The sequence below is a fragment of the Emys orbicularis genome, chromosome 3, assembly GCF_028017835.1.
Source record: "Emys orbicularis isolate rEmyOrb1 chromosome 3, rEmyOrb1.hap1, whole genome shotgun sequence".
NCBI classification, from domain to species: Eukaryota; Metazoa; Chordata; order Testudines; family Emydidae; genus Emys; species Emys orbicularis.
The window spans coordinates 52888399-52907240 of NC_088685.1; the positions used below are offsets into that span (position 1 = coordinate 52888399).

Here is an 18842-nt window from a genome sequence, read left to right on the forward strand (position 1 = left end):
CCCTTGAGGCTGTTACGCATGCGCCCCGTAACCTGCCTCTAGTAAACACAGCGGTCACGTGAGCTGGCCTGCGCGGCTCCGCTCGCCTCACGCACGCGGCGGGACGGGGGGCGCGTACACGGGCACGCGGCTGTCGGCAGCGAGCGCCAGGCCGAGCGGGCGGGACCACCTGAGGCAAGGGTCGACGGGGGGGGGGCACCTGAGCGCACCCCCCCAACAAGGAGCAAGCCGCGCGCGTGTGCGCGCGCCCCCACCGCCTCCTCCTGCGCGGCCGCCGCCGTCCTCCTCCCGGACCTTGGCCGCGGGGCAGCGCTGGGCGGCGGAGCAAGGGTGAGTTACCGCCGCCGGGCACAGGGGCGAAGGGCGGCTGTGCGGCCGCGTCGGGCACCTCCGCGTTAACTTTCCGGGCCTCCTGGGCCCGAAGCCGCGGCGGGAAGGCGGCGCGGCCTGGCGCAGGGGCCACTGCGTTGGCTGCCATGGGCCTCCATCCGCTCCGGAGTGAGGCCTCCGCCCCGCCACCACGCTGGCACTGGCCGGGGGGAGCCCGGGGCCGCTGGGCACCGAGCTAGAGTTGCCTCCGCCCCTTTCTCGGGGGCGGCACCGGGATATGCTGCCCGCCCTGAAGCAAGCTGGAGCCGGCGCCGCCCGGCCCTGGCTACCCTCAGGCCTCGGCCTTCTCCTGCCCCGTGGTTCTCCTACCTTTCCCCTCCCCTCCCCTCGGCCTTCTCTTGCCCCGTGGTTCTCCTACCTTCCCCCTTCCCTTCCCTCCCCCGGGCCTTCTCCTGCCTAGGGCCTGCTGCCCTTCCCCCCACCTCCCTCGGGCCTTCTCCTGCCCTGTGGTCCTCCCCCCTGTCCCGGGCCTGCTGCCTTTCCCCCTCCCCCATCACTGACCTGTGTCTGCTACTCTGCCCTCACATCTGTCCCCTGGGGCCTACTACACACACTTCCCCTGGGGCCTGTTACTGACCTGGGTCTCCTATCCTTCCCTCACTCCTTGCCCCCATGTCCTACACTATTCTCCCTATCCCCCTCCCCCTACTACTGACCTGGGCCTACTATACACTCTTCCATCCCCCCTCCCTGAGGGCGTGCTACTGACTTGCGTCTGCTAGACCCAGTCCTACATCCATTGCTGTATCTTCCTCTCCCAATACACACACACTGCACCAGCAGCCGTTACTGTACTTCCCCAGGACACACCATCCTGCCAATCTGGACCCTGCTATACCCTTCCGCAGGACCAATTGCTGTACCTCTGACTCCTCCATACACAGACCACCCATACTGATCTGAGTCCCTTCTCTAGCACCTGCCTCTACACCACTGCTGACCCAAATCCTGCTGCAGTTATCTCTTGCCACACACATTCTTACTCCCATCAATCCCAGATGAGTGATGATTGGACCTTCTGCAGCTCCTCTCACTCCCCTCAGTGCCTGATCAACCATCCCTTGCTATTCCATCTCCCCCCTTCCCCCCCCCCCAAAAAAACAACAGACAATCTCCAGTGTCTATTTGGCCCCCTGACCTCCATTGATTTATTTCTCCCCACCATACTCCTAAACCTGGCATCAGAACAGATAAAAAATCTCTGCATCTTTCTACAGTACTTCTTGCATGGGGGTTACAAGTAAAAGAGATGAGTGAAAATAACCCACCTTTCCTGCCCAGATGAACAGAGTTTGTCAAAGTGTCATACACATTATGCATTATGGTAGTTATTCCCAAATTAGTGTATATACCGTGTGTCCCTTCCTCACTGTCTGTAGTCTGAAAGATGCTGCAGACCATGGAGTGGGGTATTTGGAAATGGAGGTGCTCTGTTTATGGGTAACTCTCATGAAGTGTTCTGCAGAATGAAAGCTGTAAGAGGGTCAGCACATAATGCAATATTTATACAGAATAGAGTATTCAAAGTTTAATTTTTGTACCTACTTTCATATATTTCATAAATAGATTTGATTTCTGGACACTACAGATTTGCGCCGTCTTTTGGTGGCTTTTAAAAATTAATACAAATTCACTGAAACTAATAAAAATATTTTTGGTGCAAGTGTAAGTATTATAATAGACTTTAAGGAGGGTAAATAAATGTGTAACTCCTCCCAATTAAAATAGTAGATTTGCACTTGAATTGGTTTAATAAATGTATTAAACATACTAATACAATTATATTATGTAGCTAAGCATTTTATATATAGGATCATTTTAAAATGTTGGGTTTTATATTACTTGGAATAATTATTAAACTGTCCAATAAATGGGTGAGGATGTTATGTTTTACATTTACCCATAATAGTATTCCCACAGCCATGTATGTCATCTCTCAGCCATCCTTTTCTTGAAAAGCTGTAACTCTATTTTCTGTACAAATTACTTTAGATACATTCTAAATCTGGATTCAAAACTCGCTCTATTTCTTAGCAATCATTACCATTTAGACTGGGGAAAAAACCTGGATGACTTCGCCTATATGAGCTGCAGTATGTTGCCCAGTCAATTAACCTTGTATCTGCTCGTTACCTCTAGAAGTTAACAGGTGTAACATATCAGTACATGTAGGATATTGGATAGATTTAACACAGCACAGTCACTTGCTGGACTGTAACTTGTTGAATTACTCTCTCAAAATAATCTTAATTGAAAACTTCTGTTTCGAGATCTTTAGTTATAGCCTAGATCTATTATATCCATTACATTCCCTTCATTTCCTAATAATTAATTTAAATTGGCATTGGCTTCAGCACATAGACTAAAACTGACTTAGACTGTAAATAAAGGGTAAACTGTGGAACAGTCCAGTTTGGTGCCATATGGAATTATTTTAGCCCTGTTTTTAGTTTAAATATGTGATGAAATGGAAACTAATAAAAATATTCAATTTACAAACTATACTTAATCAAGGTGTGGCACACACCAGTAAGGAAAGGAATATGTGCAGGAGATACAAAACATGTATTAACTTGCATTTGTGCATTTGGGAAAATTGATCTTATGCATATGGGAAAGTTTTGGAAAGCAATAAGGTCATAAAACATTGTGTTGCAGTGCAAAGCAGTTTGAATATGAGCTTACATTGTGATCTGATCACAAAACTAATAAAAAAAAATTGGATGGCATGTAAAAGAGGCATGGGATAAATACCCCTGTTTGTATTGCACTAGAGAAACATCATCATACAGGGGGACTTACTTAGCTTTTGAAAATTCCAGTAGGCTGCATCTTCAGATGCCTAAATATTTTTAAAAATTGGCTCTAAGTGTAGTTCAGAGCAACTCTTTATCAGAATGGTGTTGATAAGTTTAAAGGAATTTCTGAACAAAATTATTATGGGGCTGGATGGATTGACCTATTAGCACTAAAAGAAATATGTACAGTTTGACATGTTATGACTAATACTTAGCATTTACAGCATGTACAGTTTTTAAATGCTTTATAACAAGTTTTTGACAATTTGGGTGTAAAAACCAAGGAGAATAGCTATTTAGTGTGGTCAAGGCATATAATGAGTAATATGATAAAAATTAATATAGAAAACTTTAAAATGGATGTAGTTGTACCTCTTCTTGCTGCAATAAAAAGGGAAAGAGCCATATTTTGTTGAGTAGGGAATGGGTGGTAGCAGGGGCTAATCTGTTCAAGGTAGAACATTGCTGGTGGGATCTTGTAAGTGGTTGTGAAAGGTTTCACTTTTGTGAGTACAGTCTTTCTCCTTTCTGTCTTCCTCTCCAGCTCCTTGCCATTTTAAAAAACATATCTCCCTTCTGACTGAGACCTTTACCTAGTTCTGGTTTATTAACATAATTATCTTGGATCATGCTTACTGGATCTCTTTGTTAGAGAAATACCCTAAAATACCTTTTTGACTGCTTAGGTGCTTCCTTTGAAATACTGAGGAAGCTAGTGCTAAGGGGTCTGCTGTCCATCAGTGATGAAAGGCTGAATGTTCAAGATAGTCATATAAAGAATTCTACCTACTTTAATTAGTTTTAATTGACTTAATTATAGAGTCATAGAATTTAAGGTCAGAAGGGACATACATCACCTAGTCTGATCTCCTGTATATCACAGGCCACCAACACCATCCAGCCCCACATACTAAATCCAGCACCCAACAACCAAAATTAAACCAAAGTATAGCAGCCCACAGAAAACTAGACTATTACGTGCCACAGGGAGAACAGGCAAGATTAAGGTGCACCAATGCCCGTGCCACAGGGAGAACAGGCAAGATTAAGGTGCACCAATGCCCAACGCCCCTGCAATGGCATGGCAATGAGTAAGTGAGAGATACCAGGTAATCCCAGCAAGTGACCTGCACAAGAAGGCAAAACCCCTCCAAGATCACATCCAATGTAACTGGGGGTTTTTCCTGGGGGAAAATTCCTTCCTGACCGAACATGTGGTGAACAGTTAGACCCTGAGCAGGTGAGCAAGAACCACCCAGCAAGTACTTGATAAAGAATGCTTGGTGCTCAACTTAGAGCACTGGTCCACCCCATCCAGTGCCCTAGCTCCACCCCTGATGCTTCAGAGGAAGGAGACAAAACAAACAAAATCAGAATAAAACGGGGAGAGATAGGGTGGGGGAAGGAATCCCTTCATGACCCCTGCAGTTGGATGGCTGAAGCATGAGCATTTTAGGAACATAAAACTGGGACATAGACTGGAAGTTCGCCCCTGGAGCTGCTGAGCACTGCTCCCTCCCATTACAAGCAACTGTGTCATACAATAGCACTCATAAATTTGTCCAGTTCTTTCTTAAAACTAGTTAAATTGTTTGTCCCCAAAATGTCTGTTGGGAAGCTGTTCCAGAACCTCTGACTTGTCAGGCTGTTGACATTTCAACAGCTCTATCATTAGCAGATGCTTCTGGTAGACTCATTTATAAAGAACTTTAAGGTAGGGGGAAGAAAGAGAAGAGCAGGTTAGGAGAGTCAGAAAAGAATGTGATGAAGAGTAAAGTCCAGTAATACTTGTAGCTAAAATAAGGCTAATTTCCCAAAGCTAAAAACAATTGAGTCAAATCAGCGTCGAAGAATTTAATTAGAAAAAATGGTCATTGGGAATCTTTTAAGAACACCTCACTAGATGCCCCAAAAGCCACAATTGAGGAAGAAGGTGCACGGGTTACAAAACTGATCTGGTTTAGAGGGAAAGTCAAGGCAGTTATAAAATAATAATAATAATAAAACAAATGGAAGAAAGGAGAAGTTGATGGTAATGAATATAAATCAGGTGTTAGGAGTTGTAGAACCTGATAAGTGAAGCAAAGGGACATGGAGAAATCTATGGTCAGCAGAATTAAGGACAATAAGGAGTTTCCAAAATATATTAGGAACACAAAGAATTCTAACAATGATATTGGTCCAGTACTAGATGGAAATGGTAAAATTATAATGATTCAGAAAAGGCAGAAGTGTTCAATAAATATTTCAGTTCTGTATTGGGGGATGGGGGGAACAGAAGCTATAGTCTTATCACTGGTATCTCTGGAGGATGCTAAACGGAAGTTACTGAAGTTAGCCATTTAAAATCAGCAGGTCAAGATAATTTACATCCAGTAGTTTTAAAAGAGCTTGCTGAGGCGCATGTTGGACCATTAATGTTGATTTTCAATAAGTCTTGGAGCATTGAGGAAGTTCGGGAGACTGGAAGAAAGCTAATGTGCCAATTTTTAATGGGATGACCCAGGTACTTATAGGCCTGTCAGCCTGACACCAATCTCAGGCAAGATAATGGAGTGGCTGATACAGGACTCATGTAAGAAAGAATTAAAGGAAGATAATGTAATTAATGGAAATCAACATGGGTTTATTTGAAATAGATCCTGTCAAACTACTTGATATCTTTTTATGTTGAGATTGCAAGTTTGGTTGATAAAAGCAGGGCTGGAGCGCGGAGCAGCTCTGGAGCAGCGGAGTTGCAGGTTTTTGCCTGGAGCTGGAGCGGAGCCAGAGCACAGCTCCAAAGCCCTGGATAAAAGTAATAATCTTGATGTAATTTACTTAGACTTCAGTAAGGTGTTTTACTTGGTACTGCATGATATTTTGATTAAAAAACATGGAACAATATGAAATTAACGTGGCATGCACTAAAGGGGTTAAAACTGGCTGACTAACTGATAGGTATCTAACTGTAAATGGGGAATTGTCATGGAGCGGGTGTGTTTCCAGTGGGGTCCTGCAGGGAGTGGTTTTTGGCCCTGTACTGTTTAATATCTTTATCAATAACCTGGAAGAAAACATAAAATAGTTACTGATAAAGTTTGCAGATGACACTCAAAATGGGGGTGTGGTAAATAATGAAGAGGGCGGGTCACTAATTCAGAGTGATCTGGATTGCTTGGTAATATGGGCACAAGCAAACAATATGTGTTTTAATATGGCTAAATGTAAATGTATACATATATAGGCAATACTTAAAGGACGGGGAAGCATCTATCCTGGGAAGCAGTGACTGTGGAAAGGATTTTGGTGGTGTGTTGGACAGTCAGCTGAAGATGAGCTCCTAGTGTGACGCTATGGCCAGAAGAGCTAATGTGATCCTGGGATGAATAAACGGGAATCTTGAGTAAGAGAAGAGAGGTCATTTTACCTCAGTATTTGGCACTGGTGTAACTGCTGCTGGAATACTGTGTCCAGTTCTGGTGCCCATAATTCAAGAAGGATGTTGATAAATTGGAGAGGGTTCAGTGAAGAGCCATAAGACCGATTAAAGGGTTAAAAAACATGCCTTACACAGATTGATGCAAGGAGCTCAATATATTTAGCTTACCAAAGAGAAGGTTAAGGGGTGACATGATTATAGTCCATAAGTACGTACACAGGGAACAAATATTTAATAATGGGCTCTTCAGTCTACCAGAGAGAGGAATTAACGCAATCCAGTGGCTGGAAGTAGAAGCTAGACAAATTCAGACTGGCATACGTTCTTATTGGTGAGAACAGTTAACTGTTGGAACAATTTACCAAGGGTCATGATATGCTCTAGGAATTATTTTGGGAAAGGTCTATGGTCTTTATTATACAGGACTTCAGACTAGATGATCACAGTTGTCCATTCTGGTCTTGGGATCTATGAATGAAAGTAAGGGACTGAGAGCTGGGCAAACTTCTCCCATACAGTGCGGCTAATGTGCCTTAGATCTGACGTACAACTATACTAGTATTGATGGTAATCTTTTGAGTAGAGACTATTAGGCATATTTTTTTTGATGGCTTTGTGATTGGAATAAAATTGAAGAACAGCTGGAAAGAGACCACATTCAGCCATGTTTCCACCTAGCTTTGTATCTTTTTTTTTTTCTTTTTCTTTTTCTTAAAAGGACACTGCCAAGATAAATTTTATATCTTTAAAACTGTTTTCCTGTAGTTATGTAGGAATTCAGATGCTTAACATAAATTGGTGGTCATACCAAATATTTTTTTCTCTGTGATGTGTATTAGTTGCTCTTGATTATTGTACTTGAGGCAGAGTGGTCCAGTGGATAAGGCACATTGGCCTTGGAGTCATGAGACCTGAGTGCTATTATCCATTCTGCCACTAACATGCTGTGTGACCTCGAGCAAGTCACTTCACATCTTATACCTCTGTTCCCCTTCGAACATTTTGTTTCTCATCTGTTTAGATTGTAAACACTGTGGGGCATAGACACTTGCTGTGTGTCAGTACAGTGCCTGGTACAATTAGGCTTTCTCTCAGTTTGGGCCTCTAAGCACTACTGTAATACAAATAATAGCTTCTGGTATTAAAATACAAACCCACAATAACTTGAATCAGAGGAGTGTCAAACCCATATTATCTTTTTGTTTGCTTTGATTATAAAAGGACAGGTGGTTTTAAAACGTACTTATTTCTACTGAGTGTCTCCTCTCTGAAATGAAATTCATTGGTGGATGTGATGTAACCAAGGTCTCCCAGGTTGTCATCAATCTGTGGTGGCTCTGGATATTTATAATCCTGGGGGGGGGGCGGGGGGGAGGTAAACTACATTTAATATGATGAATGCTCCTTTCACTTGGGTTATTTAAGGTACAGTATGCAGCATAAGGTTAAAAAGGGGTTTTCTGTTGTTTGAATGTAGTTAATTTCATACCAGCTACGATGGAGCTTTCTTCTTTTGCCTCCCAGTCTGACATTTTATCATAGTAGGGCTATATGCCATTTGATAACATTTTCTGGCCTTTATTGTGGAGTCTGCATATAGGGTCCAACTCGTTTCCCATGATTGTGTCTAGATGTTTTTTTTAAAACTTTGGTCATTGACCAGTCTCAAAGCCAACAAAGTCCTTGTTGAAAAGTCTGCATTGTTTAGTGTATGAGACTTAGGCCCTGGTCCCACAAATGACTACATATGAGCACATGGGTCTACCCCGTCAAGTGCCTTATTACAATCATATACTCTACACAAAATATGCACACTTGTTCCAGGGGACCTCATTAACACTATTCAGAAATATATATAAAAATAATGGAACTAATTATATCTTATCCTTAATACATTAGGAGTCCACAGCAGCAGAAGACTTACTTGATTAGCTCAGCTAATACCATTGTCAACATTTAGCATTCTAATTAGCAGTTACATAAGGAACATTTTAAACCTCTGTAAATTTTGCTTTTTCCTTCAGTTTAGGTTCTGCCAGATTCCATTATTCATAGCCTGAGTTAAATTTATGTTCTACTTTACATTTAAAAAAGTGAACTTGATTCTCTGTCTTCATCTGAGACCACTTGACTTAAGTTTGACTGTATGAAACTTGGCTAATATAAATTTAGGAATATAAAGTGAGTGTTGTGAACAAATATATGCAGAGCAGTAGCAGGTTTAAAAAAAAAAGGTTTGAGAAAGGTAAATTATAGTTAACATCAACTAAGAAAAATATGAAACCTGATTTACATAATAAGCTAACAGTAAGTGGAGGTAGACTCTTGAAAAAAATAAAAGCTTACACTTAAAGAAAAAGGCAGCTAAAGAATACATTAAAGTTAAATGTATCCAAAGAAAATCCAGAATATGTAAACGGAAAGTATAATTAAAGACCAATAGTGTAATTTGAGGTGGACTGTTCTAATCTGTAACGTTCCTTGCAGACAAGTACACTTAAAAAGAGTTTGTGTGGACACCACCTTCCTCCGATATGCTTTTTTTCCCCTCCTGCAAAGCTGGTTTGAAGGAAGAGAAATTTGATATGTGAATTCCTTTCTCTTGGAAATCATAATCATTGTGGACTACTTTTAATGTAATTCTGTCTGGATACTGTGCAATATGAATCTCTGCCACACTGAATAATACCATAACAATATTTTAGTCAAGCACTCTTTGGGATACAGAGACCTCCATTATGCTTATTTTGTGGCAGAAAAAAATGAATTTTACGAGCTGGAAATAGGGAAAATGGGAAAGGACAGGTTAAAGCAATGAGACAGAGAAGAACCTAGACAGATTTTAAGTTAGCTGAAACTGTGGAAGACTGACAAGTTCCTACAATAAATATTTGTGATGTGGACCTATATATTGTTCCTAAAGATAACCTAGAAATTAAGGTTGAAAATTTAAAAAAAACAGTGATGTTAAAAACAGCCATTAACCCCTAGGGGCAGAAAAGTGCCTTGTTTAGAACAGAAGTTTAACTCCTAATTTTGCTAATGCATGGAATATACTCTCATTGGAAGGATGTTAAAAGTAAAACAAAAAACTTCCTCAAAATTCATTAGGTGCTGTGTGAAAGGTAACTTATCTGCAGTAGATGTTTCTATATAATATTTGTACAATATGGAATATAGATTCTGAAGGACACTGACAATGAGATATACAGGTGTGACATTTGGACCCATGTGCCATAGCAGCAGAAACATTTTTCTGAATTTCATACAATGCTGTATAAATTATTGCAGAAAAGTTCAAAACTTCTATTACTGGAACAAATGACAGTGGGTCAGACTTGAATCATACTTTCATGCCTGTTCTCCCCCCCCCCCCCCCCCACGGTTCTATGACCTATAATCTTAATTGTTGATCTTGCTTTTGAGGACATAGGTTTTTGAATATTAAGAGTATTCTGTCTGTATGTTTTTGTTATAAACAGGGTCTGTGGCTGAAGAACTTGATGTAGAATTGTGCTCCAAAATAGAAGCTTTTGTTTATTAAAATTAAGAATAGCCTGGTGTTTGTGACCAGTTAGTGTCGTTGGCTGTAAACATGGCTTGTGTCCACAAACACAATTAGCTATTGTGGCAGCTAATCATGTTTAAATCCTTTAAAGAGGCCTAGACTGGTGCATGGTTCTTCAGCATTATCTACACCAAGTTTTTTTTTTAATCCCATGGTTGAATTTGTAGTCTGTTCAACTACATTAGTGTTGACAACATTGTCTAGGGTAGGGTGTCCAGCTTGCCATCTTTTTTTAACAATGTGCCATTTAAAACTACTCCATGTACAGTATGTTAACAATGGTTCAACTGTGTTAGCAGTTATGTGTTGTGAACAACCATGTCACTCGACTGGTGCCAACAGCCACGGGGAAACTTAGAAAACTTCCCTAGTATGGAAAAGGCATAGAGGATTTCAGTGTTGTAAGTGAATTCTAAACCCTTAACACTTTTGAGCATCTTGTGTCCGCACACACACAACTGTTTGTAATAATGCATGAGCATTTCCGTTGCAGTTACATATTCAGGGCAAATTTCACAACCATTGTGTCCTGTATCTGTTGCTTTGTATCTTATGAGGTTATGAGGTGAGGAGAGAACAAGAGAGGATATGCATCTTCTTCCCTTTTCCAAAAGCCTCAACTACTTTCTGGCTGCCAAAACCTATAGTCTATCAAAACCTTATTGTGTGCCAACATGCCAACTTTCCGCTACCCAGCTATTGTACATAGCAGCCTTCTCTGTATCCCTGTCTACTTGTACAATGCAGTTATCTGTCTTTGCTCCAAAAACATGGAGCATACTGACAATATGAGGACAATATAAAATTAAAATTATATTAACTGTTCATTTTTAATATTTAGTTAAATATTTACTTCACTTTTTTATTAATTACTGAATCTGCAGCAGAATTTCCAATTTGTCATACAGAAGTATTACAGAAACCAGGACAGGTCTTGTCACATAATATAGGTGCAGCTTGCTAGTAGAGTACACTGGGGCTTGCTTATACAACATAGCAACTTAAAGTTAATAACAAATAGTGAAATCAGTGACAAAATTCTCATTGACTTAAGTGGGGCCAGAATTTCATCGGAAGAGCTTTTGTTTGCAGTGTACTGTTGAACATAATAGGTGAAATATCTGAGGTAAGCTTTTTTTTTTTTAATATCTTAAAAATATAGCCATGTGTACTCTTCCATGGTAGCTTTTTGCATGGACTAGAATGAAGTTCTTCTCCCTCCAGTTTTGGGCCCAATCTTGTTAGCTGCTGAGCTCCCTCTAGTCTGTTGTTTTCCGTGGGAATTGAGGATAATCAGATATTTAGTTTTCAGGGTGAAGAGATGTTACTGCAAGACAGTTGGCACAGATTTGGTTGGTCTTGATTTCCCCCCCTTATTTAATTGAGGTCCAGCTAGACTTTCTTAAAGAGAATCTTTCAGTTCACTGTATGTGTATATAAATGCCAGTGTTGATAGATGAGCCTGCAATAACAACCAAGTCTGTATGTGCTGATGGAGGGAAAGAAAAAAGATAAATACATTTTTAGGTTTCCAAGGAGTCCATTCTAAGCAATAAACAGAAATTTGTTACAATTCTAAAGTATCTTAAGCATTCTTTAGAAAACACAACCACCAAAACAGCTTGTTGGTTTCTTAGGTTATTTACAATTTGTAGCTTATTTTCTTATGGTATTTTTCTTATCTTTCTATAGGGCTGAAAGACACACAGGAGTCTTCATGGATATAGTTGATACATTTAACCATTTAATTCCTACTGAACACTTAGATGATGCCCTATTTCTAGGATCCAACCTGGAGAATGAAGTCTGTGAGGATTTTAGTGCAAGTCAGAATCTCTTAGAGGATTCGCTGAAGAACATGCTCAGCGATAAGGATCCTATGCTAGGATCTGCAAGTGCCCAGTTCTGTTTGCCTGTTTTGGATAGCAATGATCCCAATTTCCAGATGCCTTGTTCAACAGGTAAATCTTACAATTTTTTAAGATTACAATTTAAAATACTTAGTGCCATCCCTTTTTGCTAATGTAGAAAATGATGAGTTGGGGTTTTTCCCCTTCTATTTTATGACTTAGGCCCCAGGCATTAAAACACAGGCTGTTCTTTATTTCATATGAAGGCATCTGTAATATTTATCTAGGAAGACCTTGTTTTGGTGATTGGGGGGGATGTCCAGTCTGGATCACAGTTTTCTTAGGCTTGTCTTCAGAATGTCCCCCCCCCCCCCACCCGAAGCAGTGATAAGCTTTGCATAAGTACTACACCTAACCAGCAAAAGTAGCCAGCTGCCTTCAGAATTGCAACAATGCAGAGTTAGCAGTAGGAGTACTTGAATGATGCAAACAATTCCTGAGAGCTCTGAGATACTCTGATAATTCTAGGCTTTCTAGTACTCAGGTGATACCGGATCCCAAGGTTTTCTGCTTTGGTTGGTTTCAAACCAAACCATTGCCATCGCTAACAGTGTTCTTTGTAATAGTTGGGATATATTTGAATTAGAACCAGTTCATAGCAATGTTTAAAAGAGGAATACCATTGTTTAATGGTTATTGAAAAGTGTATTGCAACATTTTTGAAAGTTATTAAAAGCCACTGGGCCAGTTTTTAATTTCATTTACATTGACAGAATATTTACATTGAATTCATTGTAAATCTGGCCCACTATTCATGCATCCTTATGGTTAAAAGTTCAAAGATTTCTTGGTTGATTGGTAGTACAAATAGAATCTTGATATGGATAACATTGCTGAAATTTCAGTAGTGCTTTGCAGTGTTTGAGCTATAGATATGATTTCATTATATCAGCATTTTCAGATCTTCAAGTACTTTAATCAGTTTTTTCCAACCCCCCTCCCTCCTCAAAAAAACATAAAACCATTTCCTCATCACAGTGAGGAAGCGAATTATGTTACTGCAGAACCTAGAATAGACTCTCATCTTAACTCAATTTTCTGTTTTATAGCTCCAGCTAACAGATCAAGGAAAGTAACAACAAGGGCATTTCTAGAAATGAACTGTAAAGCAAAAACTAAATATTTTGACCTTTACTGCGTCTTCATGATGACTAAAGACAGCCTCAGATAATATCTTCCCCCACACCCTTCTTCCTTCTCCACTCCCCCGTAGTCTCTCAACCTACAATGCTTCCCCCCCTCCCCCGCAAAATCCTCACTGTTTTTCACATTAGACATACGAAATCCTCACTATCCTCCCTTTATCTCATGGATTTTGACAAAATTTGGATTATATGAATAGTGATGATGCACAAGTCTGTTATCTGTTATGGAGTTACTGCTCCATTTCCTCCAGATATTGCTGGGGATGCTGAATCTTATCCTAAGATATGTCAATATTGCACATCCTCTTGGGTACACATGTTCTGCATAGCCATGTGTATATAAGTCTATACACGGTGTATACCTATCTTGTAAAGACGTGAGGAAACAGAAATGAAACCTAGTCGTAGAAAGATTAGAAATATGGCCAGACTTCATCAAAACGTCAGTATACAAAATTAATTTCAGGACGGAGGCTTCAATTCTTCTAATCCAAGTAGTAGTCCCCTCCTCTCCTCCCCCCCCCCCCCCCCCCCGCACAAAGATTTCTTATGCTCACGTTTCCATGTACTCCATAGCAAGCTGAACCTAAATTCTGCAGTAACATTCTTGGATTCTGTGGCACTGTAGTGGAAATTCTGCGACAGCTGTTTTTTAAATTTATAAGTGGAGTTTTTAACGAATGAAATATGAAAATGAATAATACAATAAGGACAGAAGATCTTTTTATATTAAAGTCCATTTATTTTGTGCTGTTCCTATACTTGTACCTCTCAGTATTCCAAATATTTTTGTTTTAGCAACTTGCATTGTAGAAATTGTCAGGACAAAGCTGGAGGATTTGGCAGCTGCATGGAGAGGAGTTGGGGCTTTTGGCACAGTAGCTGGATGTTTTTGCTAAAATGATCAGAAGTGGTAATTAACAATACGGATATTTAAATTTCAAGCTTACCATGCCATTGAAAAAAATGACTCAATTCATCCTTTTGACAGCTATTGTTTCAGGCTGTCTGCAGACTTGAATTGCATTGGTTTATACTCCGTTCACATTGTCATGGTTTTCTTTCAAACCCTAAAGGCTAGAAACATACTTTTAAATAAATAAATAAATGAAAACTTATATTTTGGGGTGCACTTCTGTCATGCAGTGAGGATTCAATGGGATAATGGTATGCACCTGGTCTTACTTTTTCTTTATCGATCTCAAGGAAGGCGTATTGTATTCTAAAGGTGATCTTGCACCAGCAGTTGCTATGCTTTGCAGTTGGAACAACCATTATCATTTCCAAGCAATGTTTTTCTGCCAGTCCCCACTCACTGAGTGTTCATGTAGCTGATGGCAGATTTGGTAGTCTGTGTGAGAGACTATGCAGCTCACTGTAACCTGGACTAGCTATTGGAGAAAGTAAAGTAATGCAAGTTGACAGGTTTCAATGTGCTCTGCACCATCAAGCTCCTGGGGAACACTTTGAGTGCATAGTGAACCATCAGAAGAGTTCCCTTATCACATCTCAGAAATGCTTGCATCTGGGAGTTCTATTCAAAATTAACATGGTCTCGTAGTATTGCCTGAGGAGAAATAAAACAAAATTTAGGCCTTTTATTGAACAATTCCTCACACCCCTTTAGGTATCGGCACACCAGTGTCGTCTGCTGCTCATTGTGGTGGTGGTTTGTGTAGCACAATCTCTATACTCCACCTCTGCCTCCTTCAGAACTTCCTGATCAGGCATTGAAACTCCCAGATACAGGATATTGGATCATCTGTTGAGAATTACTCTGAACTTTCAGAGGTTCATTAGAAATGATCACCTCATCATCTCTTCAAGGGAAAACTTATAATAGATATTCCAGCAATCTATAAATTTATTGAGCGATTCCAATCTGAACTCCCACCCCATAACTCAGTCTCCTTTGTAGTCATTCACGTGGAGAGTGACTAGCGCCACAATGGCTTATCTCAACCATCAAGACACGAAAAAAGTGAAAGCCAAAACAGAGGCTAGAAAGATTTCTACTTTTGGGTCTGCGCCATATTGCCACATACACCTGCTGTAAGACCAACAGTCTTGCTGATTGGCTCAGATACTATAATCTGGATGAGGGAAAATGAGAGCTAACCAAGCAAGTTTTTGAGCAGATTTCATTGAGATGGTTCCTTCCGTGTGTGCCACTTCACAACTCAGTCCAACAGAAAGATAATTACATTCTCCTCGCATTGACAACCATAGGCGTGAAGAGGACACCCTATTATTCTTTTGTGTCTCCATTAATATTACCAACTTTTCTCTTCACATCCAGTGTAGCCAGAAACATCAGTGCAAACTTCAGTAGTCCTGATCCAACTTTCCTAAGCCAGTGCCCATGCACATATCAGTATGTCTACCATGGCTACTTCCAGTCTCTCAGGACCTCATTCACCAGAGCTCCTAGACTCACCCACACCTTAAGTGTCTAATGCTTACTTTGTGGAACCTGAATGGTCATACTTCCTAAAACATAGTTACTCTTGAGCTGGTTGATTCCCTCCTTAAATTCAGAAAAACCTCCTCCCAAGCAAGTTTTTAGGAGCATATGGAGGACCTGGTATTTATGGTACATGAGGTGGAAGACGAGAGAGAGTCTACAAAAGATATTCCAGACTTCTTCTTAGATGATTTTTTCATAAGGGTCACTACTTGGAAAGTGAAAGTGTCTGTATTGCGTGCGGTACATCCGACCCCTTCCCATTCTATCCAGCTGATTCATCCTCCATTCTAAAAGGAGGATCACTTCAAGGACTATTGAGTATAATGGAAGCATAGTCTAGTATTGTGGGCACTTACTAAATCTTATTTTGAACCACTGGATGAAATGTATTTATGGTTTCTGACTAAAGTTTGCCGCCTTTTGAGCAACACATTGGCTAGATATTTTAGCACTATTTGGATGTTTCCATTAAAAGCAACCTTACCTTCGTTTCCTCCCCGATAGGCTGTTTCTGAGGCTAGTTTGGTTCTTTAGAGAAATTGGGTCCGTCAGTTAACCAATCAGTTTTCTTTCCCTAAATTTTCTCATGTCTTGGCAAAACAAAAATGCTTTACATGTTTTCAAGGTAATAAAATTTGGGTTTGTCAAAAGTAAATGATGGAGGAAATGTCTGCTGTATTGATTTTGATTGGTATTACATCTGGGACATGGAGGATTTTGATGCTTTGCTGTACCCATTTCTATTTCTAGTTGACCATTGACCTATTTTTCAACTTTAATTGAACCTCCTTTTGAAGGTTTAAATGCTTACTCTTTTGGAGTACAACTTGGTGGGTGGAGAATCATGAAACATCGAGATTTCAAGGCAGTTCCATTGATGTGTGTATCATACATTCATGAAGCACTACAAAATTGACATTCCTCATTTGATTTTGCCTTGGCATATAGTCTTTTGTTCTTCCTGTGTTGCTCTCATTTGAAGGCCTTCTGTTTTAAGAATAAAATATACAGTAATAAATTCAGTTTCTTTGTACCATTTGGCTTAATATTTCTACTTCAGACATTTTTAACTTTTTTACTTGAAATTGTTGGAGGATGTTCTTTATTGTTTGCTACTTCCAAACTTGACAGAACAGCAGATTACCAAGACTGACAATTGTGAAGTCAGTTTCCATATTGTAGAACTGCCTTTTCTAAATGGGAATTCAGTGCTCCATCAAGCCCCATACTGGATTATTACTTTGGCTACTTCTGAATGGCTGGCTGTACAGGGATGGTAATTTGACCCTTCTCTTCAGATTTTCTGCTCTGAGAGAGCAAGGAGATGGCAAATCTTTCATTTAATACTTTTTTGGGGTGAAGGAGAGGAACAAGTGTCCAACCCGATGTTCTGAGATCTAAATGGTTTTTCTTTTGTAGTTTTTTCCCCCCTTAGTTTTGGCAATATTGACTGGGGGACATTGTTAGCACTGTTCACTGAGTGTCTACAGGGTATTGACAGGCAGACCCTCTTTGATCTAAACGAATATACTTTCAAACAGAGTGGAGGATAAATTAATAAAATATATGGAATTTGGATTGTTGGTGTAAATTATATAAGTAGTGACTTAATTTGAAGATCTGTGGAAAACTGATTTTTTTCTCTATCAATTAAAGAATAATCTTCAGATTCTTTCATCTTGGTATCGCAGATCATTCTAAGAAATGGCACACTAGTATAGGAAGATCCACTTTCATTTGCATAACTTCAAGTTAATGAAAGCTTTATTCACTTGAATATTAATTATTCCCTGTTTTACAAATCTTTCATCCAACTCTAAGGCTTGCACAGGCGTATGGTACAATAGTTGCTGCTTTCCCTATTAGATCCCCCCACCTTCTATGTTGATGGCCTATTGCATCAAATCACAATATACAACATGGTAGAAATATTAAATTGTGCAGCATTTATAGCATATGTTGAAGTCAAACTTGGAGCAACTTAGGTATATTTGCTCCTACTGTTACCATTAGTTAACAGAGATGGAGGCAGCAGACAACAGTATAAAGCAGCAATAATGGTGTTTTGTTCCTAATAATCAGCCCCCCCCCCCCCCCAAAAAAAAAATTAAACATAGATAAGAAAAAAATCAAACCTGCTATGGAGATCTGCAGCCCTAGGAAAACTGGCTTGGAACCACAGTTTGGAATTACCTTGTCTCATGTGTCAAAAGGTATAACCATCTCCATTTAGTCTAAGTAATTTTTTTAATATAATGGATAATGGAGGAAAGAATTATTTTACTGAACATATAAACCAGTGAAGATATTGTACATTTTATAGTTCAGTTCAGAGTTTTGAATGTAATTTGTTTTTTTCCCTCTCAGGATACTGTGGAAGTCTTGGTTTTTTAAATATTCCATTAACGAAGTAATAGCAAATAGCTGTAATTTTTTACTTTTGTAGAAATTGATTTTTAAAAGTTGTAAGTAAAAATAAATAGTTACATCTGTATGGTGCAAATAACCACTAATATGAGACATTAATACACTACTGTTGTAGTTTTAAAAATTCTTAAATCTCGGTAATCCAAAGTATTTTAAAACATTAAATTGATTGCCGGTATTACATCTTTCTGTATGTTCTATTTTACATCTTACTCAGATTTTTTCCCCCTTGTCTTTCCATTTTGTTCAAATTGCCCATCCCTGTATAACCCACTTGTCTTTCAGACATGGAAAAAACCCTTGTTTTTTTGTTTGTTATATTCTCTTCAGTGATTTTTCACTTTATTACTCTTGCTTATTTTCTGTTGTTGATCTCTCCATCTTTAGTTCTTCTCTTGCCTTGCTTAGTATCAGTTTGTGTCTGTACTGTAGCCCTTTGTTTCTTCATTTATTTCTGTTACTTGTTGCTATCTTTGCCCTTTTCTCAGGTCTCTGTCTTTCTGTCTGTCTTTCTCAATATGCATTTCTACTCTGTCACTTTTTCTCATCATTTTCCCAGCAAGATTCTGTGTTGAATGCTCCTCATTCAGTCTCAGACAGTTGAAATACACCTCTACCCCGATATAACGCGACCCGATATAACACGAATTCGGATATAACGCGGTAAAGCAGTGCTCCGGGGGGGCGGGGCTGCGCACTCCGGTGGATCAAAGCAA

At 39.8% G+C, this 18842-nt stretch overlaps 1 protein-coding gene across 4 annotated transcripts in view; it reads left to right on the top strand.

Annotated features, from left to right (window-relative positions):
* Window positions 1-253: 253 nt before the first annotated feature.
* Window positions 254-18842, top strand: part of PHF3 (PHD finger protein 3) — a 72918-nt gene continuing 54329 nt past the window's right edge. The window contains exon 1 of one of the 4 annotated variants that reach the window (XM_065402255.1): window positions 254-330. Coding sequence is in view for 1 of the 4 variants with exons in the window: in XM_065402252.1 (XP_065258324.1) it covers window positions 11895-12138 (244 nt within the window). In the remaining 3 variants the exon portion in view is untranslated. Of the gene's footprint in view, window positions 331-11894; window positions 12139-18842 lie in introns of those variants that run through there. The other 3 variants (XM_065402254.1, XM_065402252.1, XM_065402257.1) reach the window with 3 other exon arrangements.